Source organism: Electrophorus electricus, chromosome 2, assembly GCF_013358815.1.
Source record: "Electrophorus electricus isolate fEleEle1 chromosome 2, fEleEle1.pri, whole genome shotgun sequence".
Classification (NCBI taxonomy): Eukaryota; Metazoa; Chordata; class Actinopteri; order Gymnotiformes; family Gymnotidae; genus Electrophorus; species Electrophorus electricus.
The window spans coordinates 5,828,692-5,847,616 of NC_049536.1; the positions used below are offsets into that span (position 1 = coordinate 5,828,692).

The 18,925-nt window shown below is 38.7% G+C and overlaps 1 protein-coding gene across 4 annotated transcripts; it reads right to left on the reverse strand.

The window, feature by feature from the left end:
- Positions 1-35: 35 nt before the first annotated feature.
- On the reverse strand, positions 36-12,690 carry bnip2 (BCL2 interacting protein 2). Of its 4 annotated transcripts, none has more exons than XR_003410180.2 (12): positions 11,734-12,690; positions 9,998-10,093; positions 9,595-9,668; positions 9,262-9,447; positions 7,542-7,724; positions 6,882-6,984; positions 6,523-6,654; positions 6,089-6,175; positions 5,895-5,993; positions 4,351-4,386; positions 2,709-2,820; positions 36-815 (listed from the first exon to the last, which is right to left on the reverse strand). XR_003410180.2 is itself a non-coding variant. In XM_027003220.2 (12 exons), the coding sequence occupies exons 2-12, from the start codon at positions 12,018-12,020 to the stop codon at positions 2,763-2,765; spliced, it is 1,341 nt and encodes a 446-aa protein (XP_026859021.1). In that variant the 5' UTR covers positions 12,021-12,073; positions 12,418-12,690; the 3' UTR covers positions 1,181-2,762. The 4 variants fall into 4 exon arrangements, 3 of the variants coding, with proteins under 3 accessions (XP_026859021.1, XP_026859019.1, XP_026859020.1); XM_027003220.2 differs by lacking the exon at positions 36-815 and having other exon boundaries at positions 1,181-2,820; positions 11,734-12,073; positions 12,418-12,690; XM_027003218.2 differs by lacking the exon at positions 36-815 and having other exon boundaries at positions 1,181-2,820.
- Positions 12,691-18,925: the final 6,235 nt, after the last annotated feature.

Below are 18,925 nucleotides of genomic sequence, written 5' to 3' on the forward strand. Positions count from 1 at the left end.
GGAAGCAAGAGAGAAATTCCCTGTTGCAGCATCTGTGGAGAATTCTAACAATGTTTATTCAAAGCATAACAAACAGGAAAGGACTGATTTTCAGGAAAAATGGAGACAGGTTAACTGAAATCACACAAGGAGGGTAAGCACCTACTTTAGCCTAAAGAAATTAACAGGCATGCAAGTGTTAATTAAACTAATATAACATGTCATTCAGAATCAAGCAATACATTTAACTAAATTACAGTCTGTGAAGAGGCGCACAGCATTCTGGGCATCCTAACCGTGTCCTCTCTCCCCATCTCACTCTCTCTGAGACAATATTGTGACGCCACTATAAATATATATATATATAATACACACACAATACACGTTTTACATCGTCACATCATTATTGAACTAATGGTGTTAAACATTTAAGGCCAAAGGTGGAAAGATATATTAACTACTAGGATATGACCTCTCAAAAACAAGATCATTGGAATCAGATACTCAGGGTTTGAAGAAAAGAAAAAAAAAGAAAAGAAAACTGTTTTATGTACCTCTGCAGACTCTGTTCAAGTACACAATCAAATATCAAGTGTTTAAAACTACCTGGATACTCCATATCACAACTAACACTATGTCAAATGTCCAAATGTGTGTGCACTGTGCAGTATACAATGTTCTGCACAGCAGCATGTCAATGGAGCATCCTCCATATTGTGTAAAACATGACTTGCAGTAATTGAGGGACCAATGAATTACGAGCATTCTTGCTACAGTATGTCGAGGCATCCGTATGTGATCCAAATCTTGAGGTTGTGCCATGCAATAGTCCAGTACTACAAAACAAAGGAGTAAATCAACAACTCAATAATCTAGAAAGGTAATCTTGACCTTAATCCCATTAGAAATTAAACTGTTTTGTAGAGTCATGAACCAAAATGCCTCCGATATGCTTCATGACTGATCTGCAGCTGTACATTTAGTAAGTCACTGACAGTAATAGAGAGTGCAATAGTTACTATATTTTTTTCTATCAATGACATTGTTTAAATTATTTGTTCAATACATACATGACACTATATAAAGTGGTGTGTTGTATGTTTACTATTGTGCTTTAAACTATCTATTATTCAGTATCATTACTTACAAACATAATTGCCATGGAAAATGACTTGCTTCATATTTTACTAATTACACTATATCCTTGCTGCATGTAAAGCTTTAATCATTTCATTGTTCCCACATACATTTCTAAAAGCCAACATGTCAATATGGGGTTGCAATATTTCACATTAGATCTGACTTGCATGTGTAACAGTCTTAAGCACAGAGCTACAAGAATTTGACTTCTGGGTATATCAGGTCAAGGGAACTATAGCTCATGTGGCAGTGTAAAGTGCTACCACCACCATGAGCCTTCCCAAGGAACCACATGTACTGAAGTACTGATAAATACTGTACCTATCTGGTTAAGAGCATTTGTTAAATGCTGCCAATGAAATATTTTTTTATTATGTTATTACACTTACAATGACAGTGTTGAAAGGTCTTTCCTCAAATTCACTGGTCTAATCCAATTACAAGAGCAACACAACCTGTGACTGTTGGATAATCACAGTGCAGTACTTTTTTTTTTTTACTAAACAACTGAGTAGATATGAGACATTTGAGGAAAAAGCATTTGCAAATAAAGAATGACTTAAACCGTGACAAGGAGTTATTCCATTGCTGCAGATATCCATCTCACGTCTTACCACACACCAGTCTTTTCCTGAACTTAAAACAAGAACAGGGGACAAAGCACTCCAGCCAGCAGAATCACCAATTATTTGCAGTAGAATCTGCTTAATGCAAAACTGCAGAGATGATGCCCCCCGGTGGACAGTTCTTGAAAAACCCCATGGTTCACCAACACACTACTGAAATAACTACTGGGAAAACAATTACATACCCCTGATAGAAACAGGTTAGAGCTTATTTTCTCTGTTTAAGAATTTAAAAATTATCCTTAATTAATTATGTAATGGAATGACTCAATTACTTAGCTCAAAGCAACTGAAAGGTTCACATCACTTCTTGTCAGAAAGTAACATACGTGGTAACAGTACTTATCGATATTTCCAACAAAGACGACAATATTTTTTGAGTGGAAGTTTACTTGCAAGAAATATAACATACAAGAGCCCCTTCCCAAACCTTTTGACAAATGTGAACTACAAAAATCAATTGATATGATTCAGTACAATCTGTGACCAAAACCTCCAGTAAATTTGATCCATTTCTCCAAGTGTTTGCATTCGGTGAATAGAAGCACAACATTCAAGCTTTTCCTCATACAAGATTCAAACATTGTATTCAGCAGTAAACTGTAACAGGCATACTGTGAGATTTCAGTAAGCAAATGTAAAACCCAACAGGACTGTCTGAAGCAAAAATATATATATATTAATCTCTCTCCTTTATCACCATTTGAATATAAATATATATTTAAATGTAATGTTGTAGAACATGCGCCACCTATCTTGAAACCAGAGTGCCTTAAATATGAACGCAAGACAAAGGGAATTTTTGACAAAGTATGACAAGTCACTCTGAGTTCACACATGAAAGTATATAAAAATGCTTGAAGCACAGCATTGCGATTTTATCCAAGGTTTGGCACATTAATACAATAAAGCATAAAAAGTTCCAACATGTAACAGGCAACTGAATGATAAAAAGGCACCAACATTTTCCAGACACACCCCCACACCACTCCCTGCTCCACATCGGCATTTTCAGCTTCACTCTGGCACTGCTGCAGTTCCCATCTCCTCTTTTCCATGCATGTCCTGGTCAATCCTACAGGATAAAAATCAGTCAAGTTACAATGAGAAGGCAAAATATAAGCCATCAAACCAAAGCCATTTCAAACGCTGTCACCTTTTAGCATGGAAATAAGGACCATGAGTGAAAATGGCCAGACAACACGAGTGGCTGTCGGACATCTGATGCTTCAACTTTCACTCACCTTGCTTTCGGAGTTTCATTACATTCAAATGGAAATTGGCAATAGAACAACAGGTGTAGCACAGCGATGGTTAGCTTAATCAAAGGAGATTTTATTTAAGTTAAGGAGCTTTTGTGAAAAACCAAGCAGAGGAGTAACTAATTCACTAGATATTTTACATCGTGTTTTATGTTTTAGATCATCAGACATTCATTAGATCCATGGACCCTTTCATGTGCACAATATTACAGCAAATATGGAATAGAAAATCCAATTATTATTCCAAATCAGTTCAGATGCAAGCTTAACTTAAACCAGAACTTGCGTTTGAGAAGCGCAGTATGCATGTAAACCCCAGTAACGTTTGCTAGGAAGACTGTCTGATGTCCGTCTCTCAACTGAGGTAAGTGCGTCTAGCTGAGAGGACAGCTGGGCATCACAGGTATTTTGGGTACAAACATCAAAAGGGTCCACTGCTAATTGTACTAACTGGACAAAGAGCTTTATTAATAAACATATTCAATGTTCGTTCTTGTGCAGATTTCAGTCAATTTTCACTTTCTGCATGACTGTGGGTAAACCTGATATACTTGAATTAAGTGAAAAGGTATGCAAGTATTCCCCTTAGTTCCATTTTGCTTCCATGGTAAAGGCTAGTTTAACTTGAATATCTGGACACACAGCAGTGATGAGTAAAGGGCTGGGCAGGACAGAGAGAAGCATGCAGGTAGCTGTGAAGCGTGCAACTCAGACAAACCCCTCACGTGACTAAACAAACAGGCACCACTGGTGACTTCTTAAGTCCTCCACGCTGTCCCCTTTAGCATGAGAGTAGCTGAGTTATACATACCGTTCATTCATTCTACATCACAGGAGGACGTACCTTCAGCACCCAAATCTGGAGGTTTTTATTCTTTGGGTTAAAGATTAGCAAGGTGCCGTTTTGAAGGAAGTATGACAAAAAAAAAAAAAGCAATAATGGCAAAACAAAAGGTGTTGTGTTTGCTTCAGAACTGCTGGCATTATAAAGATTGATCTCTCTATGGACCACTCTGTTACACTTGGGTCTATGATCCAATAGATTAAATTCTCAAAACATAATTGTTAGTTGCTTTTTTTGGTTGGTAACAGGGAACCGCTTGAGTAAGGAGCAGCCGCCATTAAATTTACCATGCTGTTAGTGATGGCAGCCAAATGTGTATATATCCTTTAACAAAGTTTAAAAGGGTAAAGGGGCCCCGAGTTAACAGATTATGATCCAGCAACAAACAATACATGCGTGAGAATTGTTTTGGTTCTTCAAAACCATTCAGCTGTTAGTTTTGTGTAATGCGAGTAATGGCGAGAGCCCTGGCAAAAGGCCTGGTTGAATATACCGATACCTTTTACGCGATTTCCTATTTTTTTCTTCATCAAACCTTAGAAACAGGGCAGGGAGAAGGAGGTATAAGAGCGTTTCTGAAGGGTTACCAGCCAACAGCAGACAACCATACAGGGCAACAAGAGACATGGTGCTTTAAGCACTTGGATGCAGACAGAATTCTCATTAATGCAATTACAGAGATATGAGCATGACGTGAGCGGTTCATGAAGTAGAGGCAAATTCAACATCCATGGTTAAGATAAAACTGTACGGCTGGGGCAGCCGTCTTCAATTTATTTATTTATTTATTTATTTTACGTTATTTCAAAATACCAGTTTTAAAAGAATGTGGGATTTTCTCCATTTTTGATACTTATCTGTTTGCTTATTATATCATTTCAAAATGAAGGGTCCCCCCCACATACACACACACCAAAAGACCCACACCACACCCTTAGTTACTGTTACACCACCTAACCAAATGCTCTCTGTCCTGATGAAGTTCTCATGCCAAAGAGAGTATTTTGTACAGCTAGCTCATACAGACCAGATTAATACTGATATCTGTAAGATATCAATCACTTACAGATAAGTGATAAAGGTTTTTAACCTGGTCATGATTAAACCAATCTAAGCTTTCCGTTTCTGATTCATAAATCGTTCACGTGTGAATGTTCTTATGTTTTTGTCCCGTGTTCTAGCTTAGCTCACGGACAGACAGATCATCATTTCCTCCAAGACATGTCCTTGAAACAAACTGCAATAACCTGCGTGTTCTTTTAAAATTCAGAAATTGCTTTCAGGCAGACAATTTTAGACACTTTTGACAGAGAACATTTGAGCTTAGCTAGGTCAGCTGCTTTTCAGCCCTTGAGTTTAAGATGAGCACTGCAGTTTGCTAAGGTACACCTGCAGGTCGCTGGAGCTCTTCCACGGTTTTTCTTTGCAGATTATTCATTATTATTGGAGACATTTCAGGATATGAAAAATGTGACTTTGTGATTCAGCAGAAGACTGTTATGGTATCCAGTGTGCAACCTTTTAGACACCTTCAGAAAACACTGAGGCATGTTGGTATTTCACAGCTCAGAATTTCCAGATTTCATATGGCTAGGGTAATCTATATATAGATAGGAACATTTGTAAAGACATATGTAACTTCAGAGGCAGAAGGAGCTGTGTGCTTGAACAGGTAGCAACTATGGTTTTTGTTTCAGAAGTTCCTTTTAGCAGCCTGGATTAAAAAATTAGGATGACCCCAAAAGATCTTATTTCATTTCAGATCAATTTTAGGATGTTCTTAGAGGATAGCTGACATCTACCTAATTACCTTATTCTCCAAACATCACACCATTCACTGAATGCACCTGTCTAGTGTTTTTTTCCTTCTTCTCTTTTTTAATTCATCAGGCTCCTCCTCCTTATTGGTAAAACAAATTTGAAAAATATGCAAAAAGGGAGAAAATCATACAGGAGCAGATGGCATTTAATGGCCATGTAGCTATAAGAGCCACAAAAACAATACAGAAGAAGCAAAACTTGGACTTTGAGGAAGTCACTTACTGCTTGATGCATTCTGGTATTGACACATACTCCATGGGCACTAGCTCAGCAAGCTCGGTCAGAGTGTATACAAATTTAATCTTCTGGCTAAATTTGGAGCTGAAAAGACAGACGAAGGCAATAGACTGCATAAGGAAACGGCTAATTCATAAGGAAATGAGTCGTAAACTGACAAACAACAAATGGGCATTTACCTTATAAAAGGTTTTGTGAGGGTCAGGAGAGTGCGAATGAACCAAGACGGATGGACGATTATCAAAGATTTCAGATTCTTCCTCAGCCTGTAAGAGAGAAAACAGCAACTCTAACAAAGTATAGCAAAAATTGTAGACTGGAGCTGAAAATAAAGCCAAATTCAAGGTCAGAATTAATAGAAGTTTACAGAAAGACTGAAAATGCCACAAACCAAAAACACTACAAGCATGTCTGTGGAGATCCAACCCTACACCCATAAACATAATACCTGTTATTACACAACAGTTTCCTTTTTAAATTTTTTAAATCAATAATAATTATTTTATTAATCAATAATCATCATGTCTAAAGTCAGTCATAAAAGACCATTAAATTGGCCTGCCAAGCCTTTTATTTATCTATCATCAGAATGAATCAGTGAAGTGAGCATCACCTCCGGTCTATCTGCTGATAGCACTTCCTGAGCCAGCCCACACTGGGCATTCTTCGGCGAGACGTGGCGCCGTTCAAGTACACAATCATGTAGTTCTCCGCCACCAGCAGCTCCAGAGTGCCTATCACATACCTGGGCGGGAAAAACTCATTCTACACGGATCGCATCAATGCATGCTTTACCAAATACACCAACAAGACCAATAAATGGATTCATGCTAGACAAACTGCTTTAAGTCTTGAAAGAGTAAGAAAGAGTGAACCTTTTTTTTTTTTATCTTATGTGGGCTTTTATATCTTCTGTAAACAATAAAATGCTAGTGGTCCTCAAAAAAGGAACCAGAAACAGAGGGAACTCACTTGAAGAGATTGTCCATGATGTATCTATAGTTTGGCTGATTGCTTTCGGGCATAAAGCAAACTGAAAACACGATGATAGCATTCAGTCCATCTCCATAGTAACCTGTGGAAGTAGGGTCATGTCTGAGCATGCCTGGGAGCAATGCTTAAAACACTGCTTTTTGCCTTTTAATATCACATAATATCACATGCCAAACAATACACCTCCATTCAGCGTCAACAACTTGGTACAGCCCAGTCTTGATTCGGCAGGACTGAGTTATACACATTATTCTAAAATGGGCTTTGAACATTAACAAAAACAAGCAAAATCAAACAAACAGAGCTGTAGCAGCAGAAGAGAAAAATGTAAAATCTAATCTGTTATTTCATTAAGTATTGCTCGTCTGTTCTGGCCTCGGGGGAAAGGATGGGAGTGGCTGTACTTGCCTCTGACCACAAAGCTGCACACGAACAGAAGGCCACAGAGCAGGAAATAACAAGAGTTTTAATATTAGAAAACATCTAGTCAGGGGGCAGCTGACTGGTATTTTGTAGGTCGCTGGAAGTGAATGCTACGCAGTAAAAGACTAAAATTTCATTAAACACTCGTTATCAACCGTCACAAATGACGGAAACCTAGATGTGGCCAGTTTGCTAGAGTAGGTTGTTGTTCCTCACCTCCGTGGCTAATGACGCGTTTGTAGGACTCGATGGCCTTCATATCTACCCTGTGCTCCTGCTCCCCGATGCGGAAGACCCTCCAGCGACGCCCCTCATCCCGCTCGTCGGAAGCAGAGTACTCCTTCACCGACTCCATGCCTTTCTGCAACAGGTCCGTGCTCTTGGGCTTCGGGAGATCATCTGACGGGTGAGGATAAGGAGGATCAGAACCGCTAATGTCTCCATGTTGGGGGGCATTCTCTGTAAGCCATGGCACTGTGGCCTAGTTTTAGCTGTACACACTACTAGGAAGTGCATGTTCCTAACCCTCAGGTACTATTGTGCTACTCGGGCTACACTAGACACACCCTAATGCAAGATTTAGTTGCCCAAACCAAACTGGCCAAAAGGCCATCCAGCCTATTTCAGATGCAATTTAAATGTAATTATTGACATTTTTATTCAACCATTACTTGCTATTTTTTATGTTGTCATAAATCCTTCTGAAGAAGAAATATATTTCTCAGGTATCAGCAAGCTATTTGCATTAATAGCCTCAAATGAACCAAAAACACATTTTTCAACATTCTAATCAAATATACACTAATCATTATGGTACGAACATCACAGATCATGTTTACATGCATACTGATTAATGCTCTGATCGATCATTCATTCTAAAAACCTTTGGAGAGCATCCATCACACAATAGAATTACATTCAAATGAAGTAAAAACAAATAAAAAACATTTCTGAAATGAAGATGTGGAACATTTAATAACTAAAATGCATTCCAAACAAGGTTAAAGGTCATGCATGTAAATATAAATAATTTGAAGACAGAATTGAATGGCTATGATTTCAAAAATAAATGTTGTATGTGTAGTTCCTAATATCAGAGACCACTCCAGGCAGAAAACGAGCAGGCCGGGCTGTTGTTTTTTGGAGGGAATAAACTCTCAATTTCCTGTTAAGTACATTTAAATCAATATACATAATTTTTTTCCATTTTTCTCCAACTCCTCTATTCTTCCACAAGAATATTTTTCTATGATTTTCTAAAAAGATAAATTTGTTTACTCTTAAAAATCTTATGTCATTAAAATTTACAGGTTGATTTATATATAATAATTTGCATACATTGAGACCATGCAAAAATTTGAGTGCTGAAACCATAAAATGAACACATCAACTATGAAGCAAAAGAGATTGACTCATGATTCACTGACATCAGTGAATTGTTCAACAGGCTCATCGTCAAAAACAACAGAAATAAATAAACCAACAGAACACATAAAATCAACTTGGCATGGATTGACATGGAGGTCTACCCAGGCAACCTTACCACAGAGCGCAGGCCAGTGACCTACTCCCAACCACTGACACAATCCATCCAGGACAGGGAGAGGATGGAAGCAGAGTGGAAACACAAAACAAGAACATTGTTTAACCAAGAGCTAGCGTGCACTGCCCGTTCAGCAGGACCTGTAGGGACTCTAATAACGAGACACAAAGTCAGAACTACAGCCCATGCCTCAAGAAGGAACGCGTGGACAAGAGCTTAAAGAGATACCTACAATATCAGCACTGACTACTAGTTAAAACCAATGGACCAACAGTCGTTGGAACTCACCACCTATGGTTAGGTTTGGGCCTAGGGAATTTTAAGAGACAACATACTTGAGAAGCTAACTGGGATTGCTACTCCCTGGCCCCTTCCCAATCCCAACATTCTTACCTTCCCACTCAAACTCGTTGCTGTTGTCTGAGGGTGTGTCCATGCCATCAAGGTCTAACTCTGAGCTTTCGTCCAGCTCATCAGAAAGCAGAGAGCCCTCACTGTGATCTAGGTTCAGACTGATGTCTGGAGCCAAGAGTCTTTTCTTGGTTCGCTTGCCACGACTTGATCCATATGACTGTGGAGCTGCGAAAGAGAGAGACAGCAACAATTTTACAACTGGGTTGGGTAGAGTTAAGATACTACATGCAAACAGCAGGGATTACCTCAGGGATTACCTAGGGAATCTTTAGGGATTATTTAGAAATTAAGAAGCATGTCTTTGGGTCATACCTGAATCTCCCTCTGCAGAGGTACCAGTGAAGAGATCGTCATCAAGATGAATGTCTCCTTCTTCTGGCAAAGGTCTTGAAATGTATATTATAAAAGTTAGACTTCAAACCTTGCATTTGGGATCTCTTTTGTGTCATAAAATATATAAATGTAGGTATTTACAGAAAACACATAGAAAACACACACACACACACACACACACACACACACACACACACACACACACACACACAATATAGCCACTGCACAATGGACTAAACAGTCTGGCTGACAAGTTTTTGTTTGAACATAACAGGATATCCCTTTGAACACATGCACAACCTGAAAATGAAAAGCACACTGAGGCAGTCAAATTCAAGCCTGCTTCCTTAATGGACCTGAAATTCTGATGATTTGTGCTTACCTGGGGAAGTCCTCATCTTGCCACTCTTCTTTGAGCTCCACCCCTTCCATCCTCAGACGAGCTTCTGTAGTGGTGACTGATTCCTGTCGCTCAAAACTACAATATTAAACACAATCACTTTAACGGTGACCTTTGAGGTCTCATACATATCTAATCAGGTTGGACTAGTGTTTTAGTTGCCCTCACTGTCTACGCATTAGCCGTTGACTCACTCAACAAAATCCAATAGACTAGGCCAAGAATTCATGTATACGAGCCATTCTGGCTCCACCTGAAGCACAGTATTGGTATTTCATTCAGAAACCGTCTCTGAAGTCAGCCTCTATCTCTGTTGCTTAATATGGCATCTAAGTGTTTTAGACCTTAAGAAGCAGTATTAGGGCTTATGTCATGCAAAAATGACTTAACTACATGCAGGAAAGTACTAGCCCACACGTCACTCTCGAATCTACATGAAACACAGTGTCACGTGTGGAGTAATCCACACATGGATTTGGTTTTGCTAATGCATTTGCTAATGCAAAAGCTCAACCTAGTTCATGATCAACAAAATCTGTTGCATGAAAGTTAGGCTACTAAAATTACCATATTCCAAATCACTAACAACAAAGAAAGGAATGTCAGAGGAATTATTCTACATAGTTTCACATCCCTTCAAGCTATTGCCAACCCAGCAATTCTGCATCACAAGAAAACAAACAAACAAAAAAAACACTCAGGGATGTTATCTTGGATTAAGAACCATCCTATCAGATGTTAAATCAAAGACAGCACACAGTATTCCAACTTTTCCAAGATAAACTAGTCAACAGTATTATTGCAAATTAAAATAAATCTAGTAACAGCCTTCCAGACACACATAGAGCCTTATTCCCAATGCCTTAGCCTAATGACACTAGTTATACTGCAAGTTTTTGTGCTTAAAGTGTGTGTTAATTTTAAATGAAAAATCTTTTCTCAGTCAAGCTTTTTTAATGTTGCAAATCAAAATAATTCCTTCTATACTATTATATAAAGCAGAGCACATTTGTGCATCAACTGCTCAGCCATGTCAAAGGGAGAAGCTAGGGGATACAAACACTGGTTGCCTGTCATGCCATCCATGTCATGGTACTCCCAGTTGTCAAGCGGGAATGTTATCATTCATGCCACACTTTCCTAGCAGTGTTCCCAGAACTGGTTCAAGATAAATTATGTGAATATAATTTGCGGAAACAAGTGCTTCTCTCACAGCCAGGATACTGTGCTTTTGGTTGTCTACTTGTTAAATTAATGTACTATACAACAGAGTAATCTCACTCTCTCATCTTTAGATATGAGAAGCTAAGCACAAGTAACACACAGCTCCACTTGTCAAATTATTTTGATAGTCAAAAGACCTTTTATAGTCAGGTTGGTGTAACATTCATTTCATGATACATGGACAGATGACTTCCTTTTTTATCACTACCAAAAAAGTGTAAGATGGTGGTATAGTGATAATGGGGGACATTCGATTATCACAACGATGAAACGCAATGTAACCTCTGCAGTAAGAAGGCGACTGACAAAAGCTTTTGCGAAGTGATGAACAATCCCACATCTACCAAACGTGCATCCTTTGCGATGTAACATCTAAGGGGAAATACACTTGTCAGCCTGTAGCCACACTCAAAGTGCAGTACCACTTGGGATGTTGTTGTAACGCTTGGGTCTAATAACCGATACACTGAACAATAAACAAAACTATGCGCTACCTTTCATTATGTTCTAGCGATGCCCTCTGTGGTGTTTTAGCGGGATTTCTGCTTCTCGTCCGTGCGGGTCCGTGTTTTTGTCTATTGTCTGGGGTTTCCTGTTTCGGACCTCCCGTTTGGGCCGGGCTGTGCGGGGTAGCCCCATCGCCCTTCTCCGCTGAGATCGCTGCAGCACCGGGCGCACAGTCCTCCAACACTTCATCCGATGACGAGACGCAACTTGTCGACGTGTTTTCAAGTGCTTCAGATGTCCTGGGTGTGTCTGATTCGGGGCTACTTTTGTTCATAATCTTGTTGGTTGCGCCAGTCTGTTTTAAGCCCCTTTTACTCCCATTCAGATCTGCAGCCATGGGAGCCAGACAGTCAACGTAAAATGAATCCCGCGGGTAGCAATTAAAGCCAAAATACCCCAAACATGTAAAGACAGCTACCCACCTAACCAAAAATCTGAGAAAGAAGTAGCTGACCTAACTAGCTAATCTACTCCAGCTAGGCCGACTCGTCACCTATCTTAGCTTCAGACATCAAACCTATAACTGCATGTCACTTAGTCAACAGAAGCCAAGAGTGTGTCTAACTATCGCATACTTTACCAAAATACACTCTTTTAAGAAACCTCCCGAGAACAGGACCGATTCGTGGCCCGGTAGTGCGCAGTCTCCCTGTCCTTTCGTTAGTTCCTACCTTCCTTCCTTCCTTCCTTCCTCCACGGGAGAAACCGTGACGCCAGCCTCAACTAGACGGCTAGCCAGCGAGCTTCGTGCCGACGATTAAGGATCGTAAATCTCTTATCTACCGGGAGCCGTGCGGCGAAAACGCCCAGTCCCTTTCACAAACTACTTTATCTACCAAAGCGCTAGCTGCTTTGAGTGTGGGCAGCAGGCACCAGAGCCCCGTAGATAGTCTTTTAATAGCATCGTTGGCTAGCCAGCCACCGTAGCAACTCTTCCTCCGGAGGCTTTGTTGTGAATTGCGCGACAAGTTTGTAACGTTTATCCTTGCGTTACTTTCAAAACAAAAGTCTCTCACGACAAAAGATAATGTTATTAAATCCGAATGTCGTTATTCTCTGCTCATTCGCCTCTCTGCGATGAAAGTCTGCACCTGCGTTTCACCTAAAAATTTCAGCTAAATGGTAAATAAAATTATCCCCAATTCCTGGGTTCACTTTACTTTGTCGTTGCTGAAAAAACAAGGATATGTTTCTGCACATGTAGCCAACTAGGTATCTTATTTGCGGTGCCTAGAAAAATAGTAGTTTTAGTTACATTTACACATTTACGTTTGGACATTTACATACAGCACTTCAACGCGACTTACAATGGTGCATTGTCATCTCCGTGGAAATAATCTCTATGCTAGTATAATAAGAAATTACCAAAGCATACCCTGTCACGAAGAATAGAAGCAAGGAAAATGTATGTAAATGTAAAGAAGTAAGTGGTGATATTTATTGGTGATAAATCAAGTACCTTGAAGTGGCTGGGGATCATTCCAATGCTTCTTGAAGAAGTGGGTAGTTGCCTGCTGTACTTGAGGCACCAAAGGGGCAAGATGTAGTGCAGTGTGTGAGACATGTGCTTTCGGGTAGGGGCAGGTCCCCTTTGCTTAGGGGCCAAAAGACAGGGATGCGGGCAGTTCCAGTGCACTGAAGACAGTAGTGAAGTTATTTGCGTGAACTTGGAAAGATTCAACATGAATCGTGAATCCTCAGTCAGCCAGTGGTGGGTAGTTAACGCGCTACATTTACTCCGTTACATGTACATAAGTATTCTTTGTGAACAAGATGAACTTTTAGGAGTGGCTTCAAAAGTGGGTACTTTATACTCTTACTCAAGTACATTTGCGAGATGAAAATGTACTTTTGCTCCATTATAACTGTCAATATTTTGGTATGTTTCGCCACAACGTGTCAACAGTGGGAGGGTTGGTGAAATCCCTAAAGATGATCAGCGAGTAGCACCTCTTCGCTTCAGTAAGTTAAAACAACTACACAGTACTCTGCGGAAAAATAAGGGCTGTGTAGCATTGATCATACTGAGGTATGTTTTCAACATTATAAAGATTATAAAGGTTTCAGCGTTCTAAAAATTAAGGCTTGTTATTAATGTTATATAACTGATATTTCTTTCGAGCACACACAGTCGCAGTTGTTAGCTGGGCACAGTAGGATATCTGGGTGAGCGTACCTAGCTATCCAGTAGACTAATCGGTCGCCTTTGTACAATGTGAATAAAGCTCACGAAGTGTACAATGTCTGGTAAAGTGACCTCGGCCAAGAGCTCGGAATATTCCCAAAACATATACTAATCACCGAGTGATCACCAAATCCAATGTGGTGCTTGTGATTATGTTGTATGCACAATGTTTAACCGATATGAAAACCTCATGTATCTTAAACATAAGTCATGAAAGTAGGACAAAGACCCAGAGAAAGTTATGTATTTTTGCACGCTCCAAATATGTTTACAGAATCTCTGTCAACATAGTTGTTGTTGTTGGTCTATTAGGCTTACATCTATACGTATGGCATTTAGCAGGTGCTTCTGTCTACTTAGACAGGACAAATAGTTTTCAACTGATTATGCTCACATATCGTTATGTGTAATATGGAAAAGCACTACTAAGGAAATGTGGAGCCCCTTAGTGGTGGCAGACTACTACTGGACATTGAAGAGGTCACTGAAGAGGTACTTTGACTTCTACTTGAGTACTTATTCTTTTAAATAAACAGTACTTCAAGCCGATTACAGGTTTTGGATACTCTACCCACCTCTGTAATCAACTATAAGGGTCTAGTGGTGTAACTACTGGTGCAACTTAAAATGTATCACTGTTCAGTTTCCAGTCACCTTACTCCACAACTTAATTTAAAAAATGGTTCACCCTTCCAAAGATGTCCAACATCTGCTTAGCTGTCTTACGTTGTGGGTAGTCTCACCTAATATAAAATAATTAATTAAAAATATAAATCACCTAGATTTATTTATTTGTATGTACACACACACACACACACACACACACACACTCACACACACACACACACACACACACACACACACACACACACACACACTCACACACACACACACACACACTCACACACACACACACACACACACACACATTTTTAGCACTCTAGCTACCGCCTGTTTTTCTGGCAGCTCATTGGCTTACTCAGTCTAGTTCTCAGATATCATTCCTTGAGTTGAACTAATGGACCAGCAGTTACAAAAACCCAAACAGCACATGTTCAAGAACCATCCAAAACCTCTCTGATAACAGTGAGCAACCATGAAGTCTGAGATACTGTATGTTTATATTAATTTAACCTGTTTTAGCCCAAACAAGCAATGCATTTTGACACTTAAAATGAAAATCACAACAAAAACACATACCAATGAAATGTTTAAACATCTAAAAAGGGGTCATGATCACCTCCTTGAAAATATGCAGCCTATGTATGGCCTAATAAAAATGACCAGTCCAAAGTTCCATTAAACCTCTTTTAGGATTATTTATGTCACAGTATTTTAAGATACTCTTCAGTCCCCACAGCCTGGTTGTGTGTTTGTATATTCAGTTCCCCCTCCTGCCTGAGGTGATCAGGAGGTTTTGTAGCTAGCTCTTGTTTACCTGGATGAGGTGTATTGGGAACTGGAACAAATAAAAAGCTGGTCTAGGCAGTGTGTCCATGATGAGTGTGTTAATAGAATTTGAGCTATGCTCAAACCTGTGAAAACATGCATAAACGTAATGCTATATATGTGTATGTGCTTACTTAAACAGAACATCATAAGTGAACTGCATTCAGTTAAGATTTTAAATGACCTAAATAATTTCAGTCTAAAGTCATTTTACTAAATATTTTGTGTTTTATACTTCTATTTATAAAGCACAGAGAGGTGACTGGTTTCTGAGATGTGGTATTTGTCGACTGTGGGTACAGTAGACTGGTAGAGATGGTTACTGGATGGAAATGGGGAAAAAATTTATGAAAGGTTTAGATGTCAAAACGTGGATTGTGTTTACAGCTCAGTCTTAAGATCTCACCAAATAGTCCGTCTGGTGGGTTATTTGGACTGGGTTGTGAAACACTTGTCTAGGCTGTATCTTTCTTTACATCTAAGCATCTGAAATGTGTGCTTGTTTATTTCCAGTGGATTTGTAAATGCTGGAAATGATTTGTAAATGATTTGTAAAAGCTTTATTACTAAGGAGGCAATATGACATAAACAGCAAGAGCCTATTTGTTTAGCTGGGTAATTACGGTGTGATATGGTAACGCAGGTCGTGGTTAATTTTGGAGGAAACATTAAACTTGTCAAAATGAAAAGCAGTGCAAAGACATAACATCCACCAGATGGCAGCAGCATATTGCTAGCCATTATCTGCTTTGGCTTATTCAAAGTCTACAGTCAGGTACGCTTGATCTCACGTTGACTAGACTTAAATTATTTACCTTGTGGATACAAATATACATAAAATAAGATAATGGAGGGTTTTTTATTTTATTTTTTATTTTACAGATTATTGCACCCGACAATTGTTTGGTCGTTGAACCTATGGGATAATTCAATTTAACAAATTTACAAATTAAGAAAATAGGCAGAGCAAATCAGACGTCGCTCAGTCTTATTTTGATGTGATTACTTTGTCAAAAAATACTTAATAATGCCAATTAACATGTAATCTGCTAAGCAATATTTAAACTGCCCTAATGCATTTGAATATAGCTATTAACTTGACATATTTCTTGAAGATAACTCGTCTCAGCATATCTGATGCTCATGACTGCAGAGGGTTGTACACCTTCCTGTCACACAGAACTCTTGTGGCCTCTAACAGTGAGATAATTAGGCAGGGACAACAACCTTCGAAGTATAACCAACCAAGATCTCACACTCCAAACAGAACAAAGGCTTAGATGAAAATGCATGTAGAAAGAGTCCAGACAATATTTTGAGGAATTTGTGTTTTGTTTTTTTTCTTTTCTCGGTTTACAATACAAAGGGTACATTTTATAAAATAATTTTGAATAATAATTTTGGGCACAGTTGTTCTTTAATACATTTTTTTTTTCATGTAGCATATGGACATGCCTATATCTGACTTTTTAAAATATATTTAAATCCAGAAAATATTTTCCAGGATTGGATGGAAAAATTGTTTAAATTTATAAACGTTACTGTATTTATTTATTTTTTTTAATAAAAGACCATTTTTTAATAGCAGACAGATGAAAAAGAAACAGGTGCAATTTACTTTTCTATCCTTTTTCTTTCGGTGTGATGAAATGTATGATTTATTATTCTTGTCTTATTATCAAATGAGGTTCGTTCATGCTGCATGATAAGAACTAGCAATTAGTGTATGCAAATGAGAAAGGACTACAGTGAGCTTTCACTAATTTCTTGACAGATGAACAAAGAAAAGTGCACAGAGCTCTTATGGGTTTGGGTTTTTATTTTTTCCTTCCTTGCGTGTTTGTGTCTGTGGTTTTATACTACAAGTGCCCTTGTAGTAACTTTTCTATTGTGTATCTTGCCACGGTCTTTAAAGCCTTGAGCTGCAACTCGTTGATGTGGAAACTAATGTGTTAATGGGTTGATGGGTGTTTAGATAGTTGCTAAAACATACCACATTGCCGTAATGTCCTGATTCCTCAACTGTGTGCACAGGATCATTCAGTCTAATCTCTAATTAACACACTGCTGTTTGTTCTGTCTGATCATGCTGCTTTGCTAACCAAAAGATAATCCAATAAAATTGAAACTTTAAAATACCTTTTCTGTCTCTCACTATGGAGATGTTTGCCTTGGCTTCTTATTGGTATTATTCACAAATAAAAGCCGGTATGGACTTTGAAGTCTAGGCTTTTTGTACAAATGTGCATTCCACATCTGACAGAATTATTTAGGGCATTTGATTGTTGGCCTTGCCTTTCTCATTAACCAAAGCAAATTGACTTATGGAGACACTGATGTTCTTTGATGAGGATGTAGCAAACTATGGCATAAGCATTTATTCTGTTTTACTTGTGGCTCAACAGGGAAAGCAGTGTGCAGTCTTTAGACGCCTCCCATTAAAAAAAAAAAAGAGGACACATAGCTAATCCTTCCATTTAATAAGACCTTGCCTTAACTTGAGAACAATTTGCATATATATAGTAAATACAAATATTGTATTCATTTGTATGGATTAGACAACCACAGAGTGAAATTTGTGTTTTCTTTACACATGCTACCTTCTTGCCTCTTCTCAAACATTTGGTGCATTGGAGTGTGTGTGTGACGTGTGTTTGTGTGTTTGTGTGTGTGTGTGTGTGTGTGTGTGTGTGTGTGTGTGTGTGTGTGGAGAGACTGAGAGATGAAAAAAACAGATGGTCTGTGGGATTTGATTCATTTGACAATGGAAGCAAGTATCAGATCTTTCTTTCAGTTAGTGTTCTAAATGTTTCAAAAGCAAACTTTCTTTCCCGGGGAGTCAGGGCATGAGTTCTCCACTGAAATGTTTGATGTTATTCTCTTCTGGAGCAGAGCGAGATGAAGTAAGTGCTTAATTCACGAGGACATAACAAGGAAGCTATTAAGCAAACATATTTCCCAGCTTCAGCTGGCATGAAGGAACCACTCAGGGCAAGAAAGCCAGTAGTTTGATTTTTAAAAGATAATTGCCTAAATGTTTACAAGTAACTGATACTAAGGGTTTAAACTGCAATAACAGTTTTAAGAATGCATAATCCAGCCTTTTAACTTGCTTGTACGAAATACACAAATGTACTGAGCGTAAAGGTGACACTAAGGATTGGCGAGGTGCACTCCTCCTTCATCTTTCATGCTTTTCTGTCCTTTTTTGTGTAATAACAAGAGGCTATAACCCATTTGTGCAGTAGTATGGCTGAACAGAATATCCAATTTCCACAAGTGGAGCAGTGGGAAGTATTTAGGCTACTTGAAGTATATGTCTTAATGAGAAAAGACAAAAAGGATTCCATGTGCATATTTTATGCAATCTGTTCCTGCCTGCACATGAATAATTATTTATGAACACGAAGCCTAAAAGGAAGCCATGGAGAACGAAAAAGAGAAAAAGAACCTGGTGAAAAATTTAATAGGAGACGTTTAAATGAATATTTAAGGGAGGATGAAATATTTAATGGAAACAAATGAGCAAAACATTTAAAGCTGCA